A 19,023-nucleotide genomic window follows, 5' to 3' on the forward strand; every position below is an offset into this window, starting at 1 on the left:
TGTGCATTGCTTCAAAAGCAAATTCCTCACTATGCACATCATCAGGGGGAGTTCTTCTATATCTTGCAATCAAATTCCTCAATATCAGTACTTACACCTCATATGTTTATCCCCGTTGAAAACTTAACCTATATTGTCATCAATCACCAAAAAGGGGGAGATTGTAAGTGCATCTAGTGCCCCTTAGTGATTTTGGTGTATTGAAGACTTATAGGTTAAGGGACTAATGTGTTTATGAGTGTAGACAGGTCTATAAGTCTATGAGGAGTTTGATATTTACAGAGAAAGTCGATCCCTAAAAATGAATATCTTCGACTGAAGATTTTGGATTTCTGAAGACTTTGAAAGTGAAGAAATTGGTGTGACCTTGAAGACTTGGCATTCATTCGAGGAACATGAAGCGTGAAGACTTTTTGTTTTCGTAGTTTCATTTTCTCTTTCTTGAGTCATAGGAAACACTGTACTGTTAAAGGGGGTCGAGGAAATACTAAGGAAAAATTTCCATGTGATGCTCAACTCAAAATCCTACACCAACCAATCCCTTCGATTGAAGCCATTGGAAATCTCATACATTCAGTCAATTTCTTCAGTGACAGAGACAAAGTTCTTCTGGTCTCTGAGGAATTTGTTCTGACTGAGGAGTTAGAAATTCGCCAGTGCGGATTGCCTACACAGTGAGGAACATGATAGCCCTGAGGAATTTGATACTCAAATTTCCGACCGTTGATGTGCTACGCGTCCCAAAATATCTACCCATCTAACGGTCATATCATTGAAGGGCATTTGTGTCTTATCATGTCGGGCTGCACCCTAGGTTATAAATAGCCGCCTCCTACAACCACTAGCTGGTTGGCTGCTCCGAGAGAAACTGGCACTTGTCATTTGAGAGCATCCTATCCTCCGAGGACTTTGAGCGAAAATCATCAAGTGAGGAAAACCCAAACCCAAACACCTACAAACCCAAAGTGATTGAGCATCACTGAAGAGATTGATCTTGCGTAGATCCGACGCTTGTTATCTTTGAAGAATGTGCTTCTTTCAGACGGTTAGGCGTCATGGTCTGAGCATCCAAGAGGAAATTGTGGATCGCCGAGTGACCGAGTTTGTGAGGTTTGGAAGTCACCCGAAGACTTACCATGAGAGATTGGGCGAGGTCTGTGTGACCTTAGCTTAAGGAGAATACGGTGAGGACTATGTGTCCGGGACTGTGTGTCCTCAGGTTTAAATACCTAGCCGCTCCAACCAGACGTACAACTATCACAGCTGTTGGAACTGGTCTACCAAATCATTGTCCTCACCAAGCCAACTGGTTCTATTTCCTCAACTCTTTCATCTCCTCATTACAGTTGTTGTATGCTTATTCATATCTGTTTGAAGACTTTGACTGAAGACTTTCTCAATTTCCTCAGTTCAATTTCTTCAGTATGTTTGTCTTCATCATGTTTTATCCTGTGTTACACTTTCTGTACTCTATGTGTGTTTACATTTCATCATGATGACCATGCTTATGTTCTGTTATGGTTGCATCTGGGTACTTATTCCGCTGCAAGTAGTTCTTTGCTTAGGAATTTCCTCACCTGCAAATTCCTCAGTGAAGAATTCATAAAAATCGCCTATTCACCGCCCCTCTAGTCGATATAACGCACTTTCACATGTACAACCATGCAAGTTCCTTCTTTAATCATAGAAAAGAAATCAATTTAGTGTTCCTGATCTCTTTCTCCTGTGTGGATGCATGCATGCATGCCGATCCTTTTGCCGTGAACAGACTGGTTCATCGGCTCCTTTCCTTTCTCTGATCTGGGCAGCCGCGGATGGGTGGAACCTCGCCGGGGGTAGAGATGGGGCCGAGGGCCTGGGGCGCAGCGCGGCCGGGCGCTGCGCAACCACGGGAAGAGCGCGGAGGCCAGGCTGCTGGGCCGGGGGCGGAGTCGCCGGAGTCGGGCCACCGCGGGCGTTGGTCACTCGAGTTGGCCGCCTCGCTCGTCGTTCCTATAGCCTTGGAAGCGAGTTTCTTGGCCTTCTCACTTTTGGCAGAGCAAAGTGTGTGATAACGTGTTAGAGCAAAACGAGAAAGGTAATGAAAACTGTGTCCTTTATTAGATGAGATCTGCTATTTATACAAAGTGAAGAGACACCACTAGGAAGGCGTGTTCGGCAGGAACCGACGCGGCAGATGCAACTGCATGCGGTTAGTAAAAGCAGGGATTATCGCTTAATTAATAATCATTAATTAATCCTAACACTTCCAAGCGCTCCATTGGGCAATGACAACAGCTGACTGGCTCAATGTCTCGCTCCCATTGGGCGACAGAAAACAGTGACAGCCCTGACGACGTGGACAATGCGAGGAAGTGCACTTCTCCCACAGCTTATTGGCTGACTGGCTCAACGCCTCGCTCCCATTGGGCGACATAAAACAGTTGCAGCCCTGCCGACGTGGACAATGCGAGGAAGTGCACTTCTCCCACAACTTATTGTGTTTGATGTTGCCTTCAAGCACACTACCGCGGCGAAGAGGGCAGTGGCAAGGGCAAAGGCCATCGCTGAACTTAAATGCTATATATAGTCCCACTTTAGGGCAGATCCCTCTTTTCCTGGCATGCGAACAAACAGGGTCGCATTTTCTTTGATTAATTAAGGTCCCAAGACAAACCAAAATAAAAATTAAACAACTTATGTTCTGAGTTGAAATATATCCTATTACATCTTAGACTGTAAAATCTATTTTAAGCTTCAGTTAATTCAACGAGATCCGTAGAAATTTTTAGCACTGGTTGATATTTTTAAGGTCAAAAGTTGGGATGTTATACATGTACGGTAACCCAAGCACAGAGAGTAAAATCATATACACGCAAACTGTTTAATATATCCTCAAGGAATGCACGATCGACCATGTACGCAAGCTCAGTGGTCAGAGCGGTTCAAATGCAACTATAGGTAGCTTTAAATCCAGGCAAATGTGAGGGATACATACGCGCTTAAGCGAGCATGCCACTGAAATAAAATACTCCCTCCGTCCGGAAATAGTTGTCATTAAAATGAATAAAAGGGGATGTATCTAGATGTATTTTAGTTCTAAATACATCCCTTTTTATCTATTTTGATGACAAATATTTTCGGACAGAGCGAGTATATAAGAGAGCGTTAGGAGCAAGCCACTGAAATAAAATATGTTTTGCACCACATCTGTGCATAAGGTCAGAAACAGGCACTTCTGTAGCTACGTAGATCGAAAGCCACACTGGCTAGATAGCATGCAAGCAATAATAAGCAGACTTGAAAATGATTTGAGATAGAAGTAACTTCTCTTCTGAGGAACTGCAAAATGAAAAACAAGTTGTATGTGTTAAATATGAGGTGCCCACTGCACAGACCACTTATTAAGTTAAATCAGAAAATTGCCATCCACTTATTAAGTTAAATCAGAAAATTGCCATTCTTTCATGATGTTTTTTTTATATTATGCCGCCTTGTTAGTATGAAATACAAAATACAGCTCATATGGCATACCTCTCAACTCATGCATGCTTTAAAAGTTTGAAGGCCGTCAATGCAGCAGTACAGAACAGCCTTCTGATTGATAACTACTTGTTAATTGCGGAACTCTTCCCAGCAAACCAAGATTTTTAGTTGGAACTGAAGAGGATCTTTCGGCTGCTGATTTATTCCAAATTTCCTGAGTCTCTCTCATGCTTTTTAGTTCTATCAAGGGACAAAAGGGAGATGCCTTTGCTTCCAACTTGGTTGATGATAGCACTGATTTCCAGCATGGGATGAAGCTTCTCCTTGCATGTTCGAGCTTCCATCCTCTAGGTTGTTTCTTCCTGGCAGCCTGTATCATGGATCAATAAAGTTGATGCTAAAAACACCCAACACAAAAAATATGACCCACTGAGATCTTACATATTACATTTGGATTACCCTGGAATATGTGATGTTTTCAGATATTTCTTTTTAGAGTATATCACTTATCTAGCATGGCAAGCAGCTGAACAAGTAAGCTGCATTCAAGGGACATGTAAAGTGATTGGGACATATGCCATTGATATCTCTATCTCTACTATTACTGGTCACCCGTAAGTGCTTTTACGAGAGATTGTTATGTACTCCCTCCGTAAAGAAATACTTATCATCGAAAAATTAAAATAGTGATCTAAACGCTCTTATATTTCTTTACAGAGGGAGTAATAAGAAAAATACTAGAACATTAAAATTAAAGCTAAAGAACATATGTTATGATAAATTCATCTTGAAATTTTCAAGAAGAGATCCCTATTTTCTCATGAGAACTCATGGAAGATTACTTGTTCTTCGCATCAAATCACAACAGTGCAACATTTTTTTCTTTATGAGGAATGTTTTAGACACAACCATTGTTTGTTCAAAAACAAATGTCATCGACACTGAACTTTTTAAATATTTTAATTCAAAATGGAAATATCAAAGAATAAACTTGATGTAACAACTATTCACTTTTTCATTTTCCCTCTTTCTCACCCTAAGTCGGAATTTCTCCTCATTTCTCTTTCATGATTGTTTCCTAGACCGAAAACAAAACAAAAAATGTAAATTTGCTTTTTCAGGGGTTGTTTGAACATTTCTCCCCCTTATCAATGATCAATGGCGCGGTGCTGTAGTTGTGGGGCCACGACTCCACCAACCAGGGTTCAAATCCTGGCGCTCACATTTAACCTACAACTACTCATTGAAAATAATCCTATTCTTATGGGTAAATGCTACTACTACTTAAAAAAAAGGAAGAAATCATTCCAAACATACGTTCAAGTATTCAACAGTGCACTGTGATGTTAGGTTGCTAGCCTATACGTGTGCACGTATCGAGATGTTTCTAGCCTGCGCTACTTGTCTGTTGTGACCATTTCACCACGTCTAGCTAGTTCAGATGGAAGTTCTGGAGCAAGAGCCAGATCATATGGCGGGCAAGGTAGCAGTTCCCCTAATTTATACATATTTCATGATTGTGTCCTACACCGAACACAAAGAAAATGTGGGATTGCCTAGGGCCCTTGGTACATAACAACACTGATCACTGTTAAGGGGGAGCTGATCACTAATAAGTGCGCACATATATAGCATAATGCGTGCGAATATATTTTACCATAGAGTGTATTGTTGAATGCATGTGCAGAAGGATTTCTTCCTTTTATTTAAAGTAGTAGGGGTTGTTTAGTCTGTGACTAAGGTTGCTTTAGGTTGTCACACCTAAGATTAGACAAGTTCGAACAACTTAGGGGGGTGTTTGGTTCAAGCCTCACCTTAGGCAAGATGCCTTTCACCACACTATGGCCCCACATCACATACACTCAAAAAATGTGACAAGATTCCCTTGGGCTTGCCTACTTGTGGCTTTCATTTTATTAAACTAAACTTAGGCAAGTTTGGCACAAAATGTGTGGCGTTGCAAGACCTAGAACCAATGTTTACGAGTCAAATAGTCGTCGGGTCGTTCCAAGGTTGAGACTCATAGACTAATCGTGACTAATCTAGACTAGTGCGAGACTAGTCTACATGGCACTGTAGCACTGAACTTACAGTACATAACTGCTAATACCTGGTAGTAGTATGTAGTATTACACTATATAAGTATACAAGTACAGTATACAATACAAATGAATGCATGGCTTTGAACTTGGTTAAGTTAGTCTTCATGTACAAATGCATGTCTTTCATGATTTCATCGGTTGCTTTCAGACACATTAACACCACTGTGTAACCAGAAGAGATGTTTTTGCCACACAAAACACACTGGATTGTCAATTTATCCTGCAGATGAGGCCAAAAGGCATACTTCCATGCTGGGTCCTTGGTCCTAGTTGGCTTCCTCACAAGATCCTTTGATGGATCATAATCCTCAGAGGCTGCTGAGCATGCTGTCTGAGATATCTCTGGTGTTGTAGACATTGTAACTCTAGCTCTGCTCAAACCTAAGGATGTTGAATGGAAACAAGCAAACCTAAACCAGGAACCAACAGTAGAGGAACCAGCCAAGGAACAAGCAATAGAGGAACCATATATGAGGATAAGAGAAGGGAGAAACTACTTGCAAAGCAAGGATCCAAGAGCAGATGAACCAGTCCAGGAACCAGGAACCAGCAGAGATAGGGCTAGATCTGGACAGCAGAACCAGTGAAGAGGGAGAGCTCCAGAGGAGTGGGCAGTTCTCTCTGGAGCGAAACTGAAACCTAGCCACAAAATTCCTGACGGGCTCGCGGGCCGAGCGCCTCTCTTATCCCCTCCAATTTTAAGTCACTCTCCTCTAAAGAAAAGTTTAGTCATTCGACTTAATGTACACAACTAGTCCAGACTAGTCTCTCGACCGCTCGACTCGTCGAACTAGTCTACACGAGATTTGCAATCGGCACCACAGGTGCGACTCATATACTAGTCCATCGACTAGTCTCGACTAGTCCTTCGACTCGTAATCAGTGCCTAGAACCAAACCTAAGGTAGCTCAGATGGAAGTTCTAGAGCAAGAGTCAGATCACATTGCAGGCAAGGTAGTGATCCACACCGCGAATCCCTTCAATATGGGTCCTAGGACTGCCTGGTCCAATGGTGCAGCTGATGCCATGAGTTCCCCTTTTCGAAGATATCAATTAGAGCCGTCTGATTGTAATGATCCAACGGATGAGATCGTCCACCGGTTTCATATGTTCTACAATTGGTACACTATATAGTGGTATAGATGTCGGGCTAGCGTTTTGGCTCCTAGGAGCACATGCTCCTGGGTGAACAGTAACACAAAAAATATTAAATGTTTTCAAAAAGTTCTGAATTTTTTGTAGAAGTTTGTATTAGTGTCACAAGCATACATGACAATTTTCATGCGAAATGGATCGGCGGTGTTTCGTCAGAAAAAAAATGAATTCGGGGTGACATTTTGGGGTAACCTTTGGTGTTCAATTTGTTTTTTGTACAGGCCAAAATGTTTAACCTTTTTGTCTCAAAAACTGCATGTAGCATTTGGATGTGATGAAGTACACACACAAAATTGTCTTGATTTTTTTTACCAACAACAACAACAACAAAGCCTTTAGTCCCAAACAAGTTGGGGTAGGCTAGAGGTGAAACCCATAAGATCTCGCAACCAACTCATGGCTCTGGCACATGGATAGCAAGCTTTCACGCACCCCTATCCATAGCTAGCTCTTTGGTGATACTCCAATCCTTCAGGTCTCTCTTAACGGACTCCTCCCATGTCAAATTCGGTCTACCCCGCCCTCTCTTGACATTCTCCGCACGCTTTAGCCGTCCGCTATGCACTGGAGCTTCTGGAGGCCTGCGCTGAATATGCCCAAACCATCTCAGACGATGTTGGACAAGCTTCTCTTCAATTGGTGCTACCCCAACTCTTATCTCATATATCATCAATCTGGACTCGATCCTTCCTCGTGTAGCCACACATCCATCTCAACATACGCATCTCCGCCACACCTAACTGTTGAACATGTCGCCTTTTAGTCGGCCAACACTCAGCGCCATACAACATTGCGGGTCGAACCGCCGTCCTGTAGAACTTGTCTTTTAGCTTTTGTGGCACTCTCTTGTCACACAGAATGCCAGAAGCTTGGCGCCACTTCATCCATCTGGCACTCTCTTGATTTTTTTTCAGTTCAAAATTTTTTTTGGGCCCGGGAGCCAAATTGACTTTCCGTATAGATGTTCTCTACTACCTTATAAACTGAAGTTGGTGGTGGTGGTGAGTTCACTCCCCCACTCCAGCCCAATCTCCCTCGTCCAACTAGAACCCCTTCCAATTTTAATCTCTATTATCTTATAAACTGGAGTTCGTGGTGGTGAGTCCACTCCCCTACTCCACCCCAATCTTCCTCATCCAACCAGAACCCAGCAGACCCCTCCAATTTAAAGAGGAAAAAAACACATCCTGCAATGCCTCTCCCATCGCTGCTGCAGTTACGAAAGTGCAGTATTGGCTGCTTAATTGAGTTTCTTCTCCCCAATGTTGCACGTGCATTTTATATCCAACTAATCTGATACAACTGAATCATTTTTGTGGTTCCATAGCAACACACGGCATTTTGTTAGTTACCTCTAGAATTGCTCCTTCCTTCACAAATCCAGTCATATTTTTGAATTCAAGAGAAGAAAAACAAATTCTCAAAAGCATTGAGTAAACCCTACAGTATATATCATTGAGCATCACTGCTAAGATCATGAAAGTTAAAAAATAAGAAAATAGTATGGGACTAACAAGTGGAAGTGGACCCCTTGCTGTCATTTCTAATGGATGTTAATTGTTACTCCCTTCATCCGAAAATACTTGTCATCAAAATGGACAAAAAGGGATGTATCTAGAACTAAAATACATCTAGATACATCCCCTTTTATTCATTTTGATGTCATGTATTTCCGTACGGAAGGAGTATAAACAACAGCATAGTAGTGTCATTGACCATAGTTTCCCCAAAGATTGCAACCAAGAGCTATTCCATTTACTTTCCCGTTTGTTCATTCTACCTTTTCTGCGTGTGCAGCTTCATGTGAAACACCTTAGTTCCATCAGCATTTAAGACACATGAAGATCACAATTGGGATACTATAAAGATGGCAAATGGACCATTCGAGTTTATAGGCAATACAAGCTGACCGCAAATAACAGGGTATAAACTATAAGGTAAGATTCGTCGCCCTGGAAACCCTTGGTGAAAGATCGTGGATGTCGCCTAGAGGGGGGGGTGAATAGGCGCTTTAAAATAATTACGGTTTAGGCTTGAACAAATGCGGAATAAACCTAGCGGTTAATTTGACAAGCACAAAACCTACAACAACTAGGCTCACCTATGTGCACCAACAACTTATGCTAAGCAAGATAAACAACTAAGTGATAGCAAGATATATGACAAGAAACGATATGGCTATCGCAAAGTAAAGTGCATAAGTAAAGGGTTCGGGTAAGAGATAACCGAGGCACGCGGAGACGATGATGTATCCCGAAGTTCACACCCTTGCGGATGCTAATCTCTGTTTGGAGCGGTGTGGAGGCACAATGCTCCCCAAGAAGCCACTAGGGCCACCGTAATCTCCTCACGCCCTCGCACAATGCAAGATGCCGTGATTCCACTAAGAGACCCTTGAGGGCGGTCACCGAACCCGTACAAATGGCAACCCTTGGGGGCGGTCACCGAACCCGTACACTTTGGCAACCCTTGGGGCGGTCACCGGAACCCGTCAAATTGCTTGGGGCGATCTCCACAACCTAATTGGAGACCCCGACGCTTGCCCGGAGCTTTACACCACAATGATTGAGCTCCGAACACCACCAACCGTCTAGGGCGCCCAAGCACCCAAGAGGAACAAGCTCAAGGGCACCACACACCCAAGAGTAATAAGATTCTCAACTTGTAACTTCCACGTATCACCGTGAAGAACTCAAACCGATGCACCAAATGCAATGGCAAGGGCACACGGAGTGCCCAAGTCCTTCTCTCTCAAATCCCACCGAAGCAACTAATGCTAGGGAGGAAAAAGAGAGGAAGAACAAGAAGGAGAACACCAAGAACTCCAAGATCTAGATCCAAGGGGTTCCCCTCACATAGAGGAGAAAGTGATTGGTGGAAATGTGGATCTAGATCTCCTCTCTCTTTTCTCTCAAAAACTAGCAAGAATCCATGGAGGGATTGAGAGTTAGCAAGCTCGAAGAAGGTCAACAATGGGGGAAGAACACGAGCTCAAAGGATAAGGTGGAATGGGGAAGAAGACCCCCTTTTATAGGAGGGGGAAAATCCAACCGTTACCCCCCAAAACAGCCCCGCAGAGAGCGGTACTACCGCTTGGCCAGCGGTACTACCGCTCCCCCTCGCGGTACTGCCACTGGGCTTAGAGTGGTACTACCGCGGTGGTCAGGGCGGTACTACCGCAGACGAGCGGTACTACCGCCTCCACTACCGCGGCTAGTACCGTAAAACCCGACACGGAAAAAGACCCCTCGAATCGAGGCGGTACTAGCACGAAGCCGCAGCGGTACTATGGCTGGGGGCTACTAGCGGTACTTCCGCTATGGAGCGGTACTGCCGCTTGTAGCACCCAAGCGGTACTACTGCTCCGGCCCGCGGTACTACCGCTTGGACCAAACAGAACTGCCAAAACTTCTTCATATGAGCTCCGAATTGAGCAAACTCAAGCTTGTTGGATACAAGACGACGAGTAGCATCAAAACAGCAAGAAGTGAAACCTCCAACCGAGAAGAACCGGCATAACCTCCAACATCGAAAACATCATTGAAGATGCGAGTGAACTCCGTTTTCGATGAACTCGAGCTTGTCATCGAGATGACCATAAGCTCCAAAACTCACAAAGAGAAGAACCAAACAAGAACCAATAAAGATGACGCAAGGATGCAATGGTTTGAGCTCTCTATGAACGATACGATCAAGCTACTCATCGAGAGCCCCCCATTGATAGTACGGCAATCGATCCTATAACCCGGTCTCCCAACTACCATCATGAGACCGGTAACATAGAAAACCTGTCAAGGGCAAACCTTTGCCTTGCACATGGTCCACTTGAGCTAGATGATGACGATCTTGACTCCCTCAAGTTGGACCACCTTTCTTGGTTGCGTTGGCTCGATGAAGACTAGTTGATTGCTCCCCCATACTCCACTATGGGTGAGCCACTCTTCCGCACATCTTCACAAGTCCATTGTCACCACAATGGACGGCAAGCTTCAAGCATTTGATCTCTTCATGATGCTTCACTTGAACTTGCACACCGCAACATCTTCACAAGTCCATTGTCACCACAATGGACGGCAAGCTTCAAGCATTTGATCTCTTCATGATGCTTCACTTGAACTTGCACACCGCAACCTAACCCCACAAAGAACTCTCACGAAGATCATGGGTTAGTACACAAAGCATAATTGACAATGCTTACCACACCATGGGATCGCTTGATCCCTCCCGGTACATCTTCTATGCTTTGTGAGTTGATCAAGTTGATTCACTCTTGACTTAGTCTTGATCAACCTTGACTCTTTCCAACTCTCTTCATTTGGATGATGTCTTGAAGGTAAACATGAATGATCACACAATCTTCTTCTTCAAGACATGGTTGCAATAAGCTCAACTCTCACATGACCAATCTTTGGATAATTCCTTAACAACACCTTGGTCACCATATAAACTCCTTGAAACCAACACATGGACTTCAAGAAATGCCTATGGACAAATCCTTCAAATATAACTCAAGGCAACCATTAGTCCATAGAGATTGTCTTCAATTACCAAAACCAAACATGGGGGCACCGCATGTTCTTTCACTTGGTTCAGAAAATATTTTAATCTAATATTTCAAATTTATTCACAAGTAGAAATTACTGAGTAAAATACTATTATGATTTGCTAATAAGTTTTATCTACCTTTTGACCCATCATCAATAGAAGATACCTAGATAGGCGGAGTAAAAAGGAATGTATGTCACTATATCTAAATGAAATAAAAAAGAATTAGCAAATCTAACATGTCTCGTCTCTAGTACCATCTGATGCAATTAGATCTTCTTTTGCTAGCTACGTATCGTTACTATTCTCCTTTTACTGTAACATCTTGTGGTTGCCACGATATAGATAACATTACACAGTTTGGACTAGCCCTTGGAATTCAGATCATTTTAACTAACAACCAAAGCAAGAATATTAAAGATTACGTCTCTAGTCTCTAGTGACAGGATAATTTCAATTTGTCAATCAAGTATTAAGTTTTAGTGTGATGCCCTACCGTGCAGAATTTGGATAGTGAACAAGCATACCGCATACAAATAGACAAACATCAGTTCTAGAATATTTTTACCTTATCAGCTGTAGCATACCCATGTTTGTTGGGCAACTCTTCATCGGACAACCTGGATGATTGTTGATCATATGGTCGGCTACAATAACAGATAGAATAACTTAATGAACATAAATCGATTGTGTATTGGTATGCAAAATATAATAATGAAAAAGACGGAACACAACCGTAAAAGAAGTACAGGTTTTCTATGTTGATGCACTCTCCAGTAGGACAAAAACCATGGTTCTTGAGAATCGATGAGACACCTTTCAGGACCTCAACATGGGCCACCTGCATGGCATTGGGCACCTGCATGACATATTAAACTTGTATGAGAAAATGCCTGTGCGTGTGCGCGTGCGTGTGTGTGTGTGTGTGAGAGAGAGAGAGAGAGAGAGAGAGTCAGTCTAGATACCACATGAATCAGCTGATGGCACTGTAGTGAGTTGATGGAAATAATTGTTGCAATGGAGCCATCTAATAATTAACAAAATATAAGATAGTCCAAATTTTGCCTAGATCATAGGAGTTTAAAATAGAATTGCAATATATATGCATTTAATTTCATTTAATAATTGTGCTTCTTGCAGACGAAACATCTAGAAAGTATTATCAGGAGAACAATACATGCAGGTGTATTCTATTCATCACACTGTGCCTAACATTAACCGTAACATGAGATAAGGTTAAGTTGCCGGTAAAATGAGACGCTGATATCCATAATTTTACTCAGTTATAGCTTCTTTTATTGTTTCATTACAATACACGCCCTCATCCTTAACACTTCGGATATAACAAAGGATCTGATGTCTTCTCTATACAAATCAGATCAAAGGTCAATTAATAAAGTCAGATCATATATATTCAAGACAAAAAAGTAAACATCCTAGCATGTAAGATAGGGGGGATTATTATTTGGGTTTCAAGGAATAACAGGTGTTTGAAGTTGTTTAGTGTTGACTGAGTTACATAACTAGAAGTTTCTTGCAAGTATGCTTTCTACACAAAATCTGTTCCAGTATAATTGAATTTTAGCTAGGTAGTAATATGAAGGATGTGAACATTGACTGGAGACAAAGGAAACATTGTGTGCACTGAGGATGTAGTAACCGAAGGCTGCGCTAGGTTAGAGCTTGGTCAGGGACTGAAACATGCATAACAAAACCGAACCTACGTTTGAACAATATCATTTTGATCGCTGACAAAGCATGTGCATTAAGCTAGTTACTTGTAATAGTCCGGTATGGTAGTAACAGTTTTTTATAAATTAACGTGTGCATTTGTAAACAAATAATCCGTACCTCGCAAGCATTACGAGTCGAGCGACTAGTCGATAGACTAGTCTACGAGTCACATTCTAGATGTCAACTAGAAAGTTTGTGTAGACTAGTTCGCCGAGTCGAGGAGTCGAGGGACTAGTTGTAGACTAGTCTTGACTAGTCGTGCACTTTGAGTCGTTCAACTAAAAAATATATTTGTTTTAAGGATTGGGAGGGGATAAGTGAACCAGCCGCCCAGGCCGCAACCCATGAGAGGGAAATTTGTATTTATCCACTTCCCATGCATTCAATTTGTATTTATATTGTACTGTGCTACTGCTATATAGTATAGAATACATACTAATAGGTTTTAGTTATTGATTACTGCAATATGTGTGCTACAGTACCATGCCAACTAGTCCAACAGTAGTCTAGACTAGTCACGAATAGTCTATGAGTCTCAGCCTTGCAACGACTCGTCAACTCATAAACCTTGATACCTAGTAAGTAATACTACAAATAGTGAAAGTGGTTGTTTACAGCATGCATGCAATGTTTGTTATGCTTGCTACTTGGATTTATTTATTTCTCTTCTCAAGTCTTGACCTTCTTATGTCCAACATAAATATACGCAATGCCTTCACGTATGTGCTCATCTGCTGCCTTGCGCACTCATGACCATAACAGGAGCCCCAGCTTCCAACTACTAGGGGCAGTTTGAGCTTAATTCAAATGCCAGAGAAGCAGTGCCCCTTTGGCAAACTTAATAATCTCCAACATAATCTGGATGCTATTCAAAAAATGACATGGCAAGCTCAATGCTGGATTTTCATGGAAATCTGAGGTTATCCTTCCTTTCAAAATTAGCATTGACAAAAATTATTGCAGGGGTTCAGTTGATGGTATTACGTTCTGAATGAAGGATTTGTTTATGATGTAGATTGCCCTTGCCCAACTTCTTCGCCGTTGAATTTTTAGTTCTACTGGTTGGTGCATGAAACTTACCAGGGCCAAGAGGGCTTGGGTTCAAGTCTCAGCTTTCGCAATCTAAGTATAAAAAAATTGTGTGCCCCTCTTTCTGGCCACGTTTAGGATTTATCGAGCCACACGTGATAGCGGATGTTTAAGTATATGTAGATTGCCAAACCTTCTCCATCAGTTCAGACTTTTGGTTATTCTGGTTGGTGCATGAAACTTAATAGTTCAAACATCGTAACTCAACCTATAACGAGTCTATTATGCACATTGGATGTTGTATTCTTTCTCTAAATCAATGTTGGCATTTCCATATTCTAAATTGATCGGATTAATGCATTGATTTCCTACAAGCCAGTGCTTACTTAATATTACGTATTTTGTGGAAAGACAAAAATACAGGCATTATAGCTGCAAATATAAACGGTTTGATACCTCTGGATGTGCCCGAATGTATGAATCAAGAGCTTCACCAGCTTCGGAAATTGCAATAACAAGCATCAATGCCATATGCTTGAGATTTTTCTCTGCCTTCAGCTGCTGCTTCTTTCCAACTCTGTTTTGAGTAATCTCCAAATCTATGGCTACAGCATCCTCTGTACATAGATTAGAGAGAATAGCAAACCCATCTGCCTTGCTATAGCCATCTGGCTTCAGACAAGATCCCATGCGGATCTTCTTTTGAGCTGCCAGGAGCAAAACTGCTGTTTCAGCAAGCTTTCCATCCTTTATGTATTTCCAGACCTCAACAACAAGATCATCTGTTCTTTCTGCAATCAGTCTGACTGTATCCAAGAAGATTTTCTGCAAAAACCACCAACATGGAACAATACTGACTATATTTGGCGTTATACGCAAGCAAGTAGTATCAAATAACTTGCATCAATGTTGCTGACGCCAAGCAAAAGCAAATTGAAACAGTCAAATTTGTTAACAGCAACTTGGAATCGCTACTTCATTATCTTGATTAAAAAATAAAATGGTTGTGACACATGGATTATACAAAATAGTAATACAGAGAAACTATATATTAGTGGTGACATATTAGAACTTTCATTTGTTATGCTGCAGTAGTAATTCATGTTGAGTTGGATCTGAGACAAACTATTATGGGTACACAGAATATGGATCTGCCAGAGATAATTGAACAAATAGTGGTAATATGCATCAACAGGAAAGTGAGACAAACCATTTCAGGTAAGCAAACCAGTTGAATGAGCCTGTAGACATAGTCAGTATTCTCTTTGTCGGGTAACAGGTTTTCCTCAAGAAACTTATGCCGGCAAGCATTCTCAACTGCAACATGTAGTGGGAGTAGGCCCTCGATGACTTCAGGGCCAGATGTGCGCAAATTGGCCGACGCGCCATAGTGGAAGAGCAGCTTGATCATGTCAGCAGAGAACATTTCAGCAGCTTGGTGGAGGGGAAAGTACCCACGTGAGTTCATGTAGTTGGGATTGGCGCGGTGCCCATTGAGCTCAGGGGCCTTGCCCTCCAAGGCAACTTTCGCACATCGCAGGGCATTTTGCACGATCATCTGATTGAAGGTCGGTGGCGTCATGACGAAACCCCAAGCCAATCCCACTGAGTCATGCTTGAATAAGTTGAGAAAAAGCCTGACACTATCCTTTTCCAGGATGGGCACCAAGCGGGGTAATTTGTTGACGAAGGCATCATTCATTGACTAGATGTATACATGCAAAAATGAGAAGGGTGAAAAGGTAATCAATTATTCAATCAACAAAGCATAACATGAGAAACAGAAGACATGCTGCAATGCATGGCCATCTACTGTACAAGGTGCTTAAAGAGGTGCTTAGAGAAATAAGCAGGTTTTGATTAGACAACAGATCGGCAGGTCAATCAAATTATAGTAACAAAGACAGCAAATAACCTGAGGAGTACGGTCTGGGACGATTGTCTGGGTTGCTCTGGAGACAGCAAACAAAACATGTTTTTCCTGCAACACCTGAGATAAAGCATGGAGAGGCATGAGTATGAAAAAGAAACAGGAGAGAGAAATATCATAAAGGTGGTTTAGTTACTGCACCTCCTTCATTAATTTGACATTGTCAGTCAAGTCTTTACAAGGACGAGGGGCACATCGATATGAAGGATTCCATGGATCGTTTTCTTCCATGCTTGATACATCCTTACCTTTACCATTATCTTCATCATAAGCAGATTCAGTTGCCTTGTGCATTATCTCCATTGGTGAAGAACAAGCGTGGGATTCCAGTTTCAGCGTTTATTTGCCTGAAAATAAGTGCAGCCTGTAACTACGATCCATGTTGTCTTATCTTGTTTAGTTACGTGTTTTTTATTTGAAGAATTTGCACTAGGCAATATGAGGCCAGAATACTGAATTTTCAACAGAAACCTCAAAGCTACACTTAGTGTGGAACTTTTATCATTTAGCAAAAAGACAAAAAGTTCGCTATAAAGAATATGACATTTGCAAAATAGGTACACAATTTCATACTCAAATATTGCGAACTTTGACCTATAATTGCTTCAATTTTACTATATCCTTGCTCCTACAAATAGTACCACCCAATTGAATTTAAAGTCAGTTCACAAAATGAAGCCTGATCGTATACTGTAATCGTTTTATACAATAATGGTGAATGCTGATGTTGAAGACCATGATGACAAAATGAGACCTTATGTTTAAGTATGTTTTTCTAGAGAAATATGGTAAAGATGATGCAGATAACATGAGCATAACACATGTGTGTTTCACACATGACACTCGGATTGCAAGTATGGACATCATGACACTTGACTGAAGCATATACATGCATAACAGTTATGGAAGTTCATCAACCAATAGCTAAGGTCGATGTTTGTGTTAGGTACCAAGGGAATGAGTCTTAAGCTTAAGCTTTCCGTGGGACAACACTTGTCTGTAATATTCATCAACAACTAGTCGTTCATTGCCATGAAAAGACAAAGAACAAAGTAAATTTAAAATAATTGCCAACTAAAACATGCTTTCAGCAACAAGCCTAAAATGGAAGAGTAATAACTGAAATGCAAACATACATAACTACCGTAATACAGCACATACAAATATTACTTCCGCCGTTCCGCCGTAATACAACACATGCAAATATTACTTCTGCCGTAATACGGCACATACAAATATTACTTCTGCCGTAGTACAGCACATAGACCATGCATCATATCCAATGTAGGAAGCAAAAAAGGTGAAGGATCAAGTAGTGACTACTGCCATGGGTTGCATCAGATCTACATGTAACAAAGCTCCAGATCTGAGAGCTGGAACAACAACTATTGACCTGTAACAAGGGCTATTTTATAATTTCGCGGACATAAAAAGAGATGTTCGAGATCAGCTTTTCTTTTTCGCCTTCCTGGAAGACGGCAAACCTTCTCGACAACGGAAAAAGAATGGGGAACCACATATAGTGCAAACAAGAGGGCTAGTATGCCGAAAGAAATAGTAGTAACAAAAGATTAAAACTTTATGCATACGACCGCAGATCTATTGGAATTCGAATGAACAAGACGGCAAACCTTCTCGACAACGGAAAAAGAAAGGGGATCCACATATAGTGCAAACAGAAGGGCTGGTATGTCCGAAGAACTAGTAACAAAACATTAAAATTTTATGCATACAACCGCAGATCTGTTGGAACTCGAATGAACAAAATATGATAAAGGTTCCCCGCATAGAAAAGAAAGATAGTTGGGGAAGCTTCGATTGCCAGAAGACGATGGTGTGCTTCGATTACCAAAGTACGGCCGGTTGGGAATGGCAACCGGAGGAGAAGAGGAGGCACGGTGAGGATAGGGTTCCGCTTCTCGAGTCTTTTTTTTTAGGGACGCTCCTGAGTCCTTTTTTCTTCCTTCAGAAGAGCGAGCGATGGGGAGTGAGGATGTTTTTATGGACCGGGCAACCAAAACAAGCCGGGCGATGGGGGAACGGATGGGAAAACAGGAGCTGCTAGGTGGTCCCCTCAGAAATTCCCTCCTAGCCCTCCCTCCCCACTCCACAGCTTTTTATCGAACACTAGCAAGATGCCCGTGCAGCATGGAACCAGGATGCATTTATTTTACAAAAAAATCTATTGTAATTGACCTATGAGGGAGTAATCTCATGTGTAAAAACTAACGACATTTGCATGTTTACATAACTCAGCACGTACACCGCTGATGTAGATCCTCTCCGACACTGACCTCTGCAAGCACGTCGATAGCGCCATCAGTGTCCCAAAGAGGAGAGACGAGAAAGAGGAGAGATAAGGTGAGGAAGAGTGGGGCGTGGTGATGGTAGGTGGTTGGACTGAGCGGAGGCATGGGGATGGACGACGCCGGCAGCGGCCATCATGCCAGATTGTTTCAAAGGCTTCTTTTTTTAATTGCTCACCAATAAGGTTGTGGGAGGCAAGGATGAACGAGGGAAGGCCTTATATGTAAATGTGGAGAGAGGTCTTGGTATATTTTTGCAAAATTGCCATAGTTTGCTTTCTATCCGTCAGATATAGATTGGACGGTCTATATTGCAGGATGGGAGGCACACCATCATCACCAAATCGGATTTTTATAAGAGTAAAGATATAAATGACGCTACGCTACCCACCATTCTGGAGCGTTTGCGCACGCTAAGCTTCCTCCATCGCGTGATCGTTTTACTATTGTAGTGTTTTTACTGCTGGCGGTAGTTGGACCGTCCATTCCTGTTGTATGTTGCCAATTCCATTGAGTCAATGATAAGCGGGGTGATACGTCTCCAACGTATATATAATTCTTGATTGTTCCATGCTATTATATTATCTGTTTTGAATGTTTAATGGGCTTTACTAAGCACTTTTATATTATTTTTGGGACTAACCTATTAACCGAAGGCCCAGTGCAAATTGCTGTTTTTTTTGCCTATTTCAGTGTTTCGCAGAAAACGAATATCAAACGGAGTCCAAACGGAATGAAACCTTCGAGAGAGTTATTT

At 41.9% G+C, this 19,023-nt stretch overlaps 1 protein-coding gene across 5 annotated transcripts; it reads right to left on the bottom strand.

Moving 5' to 3' along the window:
- Positions 1 to 3,135: 3,135 nt before the first annotated feature.
- LOC123077786 (uncharacterized) lies at positions 3,136 to 18,009 on the bottom strand. Of its 5 annotated transcripts, none has more exons than XR_006436824.1 (10): positions 17,863 to 17,961; positions 17,783 to 17,830; positions 16,102 to 16,307; positions 15,946 to 16,020; positions 15,241 to 15,735; positions 14,487 to 14,855; positions 12,003 to 12,126; positions 11,836 to 11,914; positions 3,514 to 3,835; positions 3,136 to 3,321 (listed from the first exon to the last, which is right to left on the bottom strand). XR_006436824.1 is itself a non-coding variant. In XM_044500110.1 (10 exons), the coding sequence occupies exons 3-9, from the start codon at positions 16,261 to 16,263 to the stop codon at positions 3,551 to 3,553; spliced, it is 1,575 nt and encodes a 524-aa protein (XP_044356045.1). In that variant the 5' UTR covers positions 16,264 to 16,307; positions 17,783 to 17,830; positions 17,863 to 17,961; the 3' UTR covers positions 3,136 to 3,321; positions 3,514 to 3,550. The 5 variants fall into 5 exon arrangements, 4 of the variants coding, with proteins under 4 accessions (XP_044356045.1, XP_044356046.1, XP_044356048.1 ...); XM_044500110.1 differs by having other exon boundaries at positions 12,017 to 12,126; XM_044500111.1 differs by having other exon boundaries at positions 12,017 to 12,126; positions 17,810 to 18,009.
- Positions 18,010 to 19,023: the final 1,014 nt, after the last annotated feature.

This window comes from Triticum aestivum, chromosome 3D, assembly GCF_018294505.1.
Source record: "Triticum aestivum cultivar Chinese Spring chromosome 3D, IWGSC CS RefSeq v2.1, whole genome shotgun sequence".
Lineage (NCBI taxonomy): Eukaryota > Viridiplantae > Streptophyta > Magnoliopsida > Poales > Poaceae > Triticum > Triticum aestivum.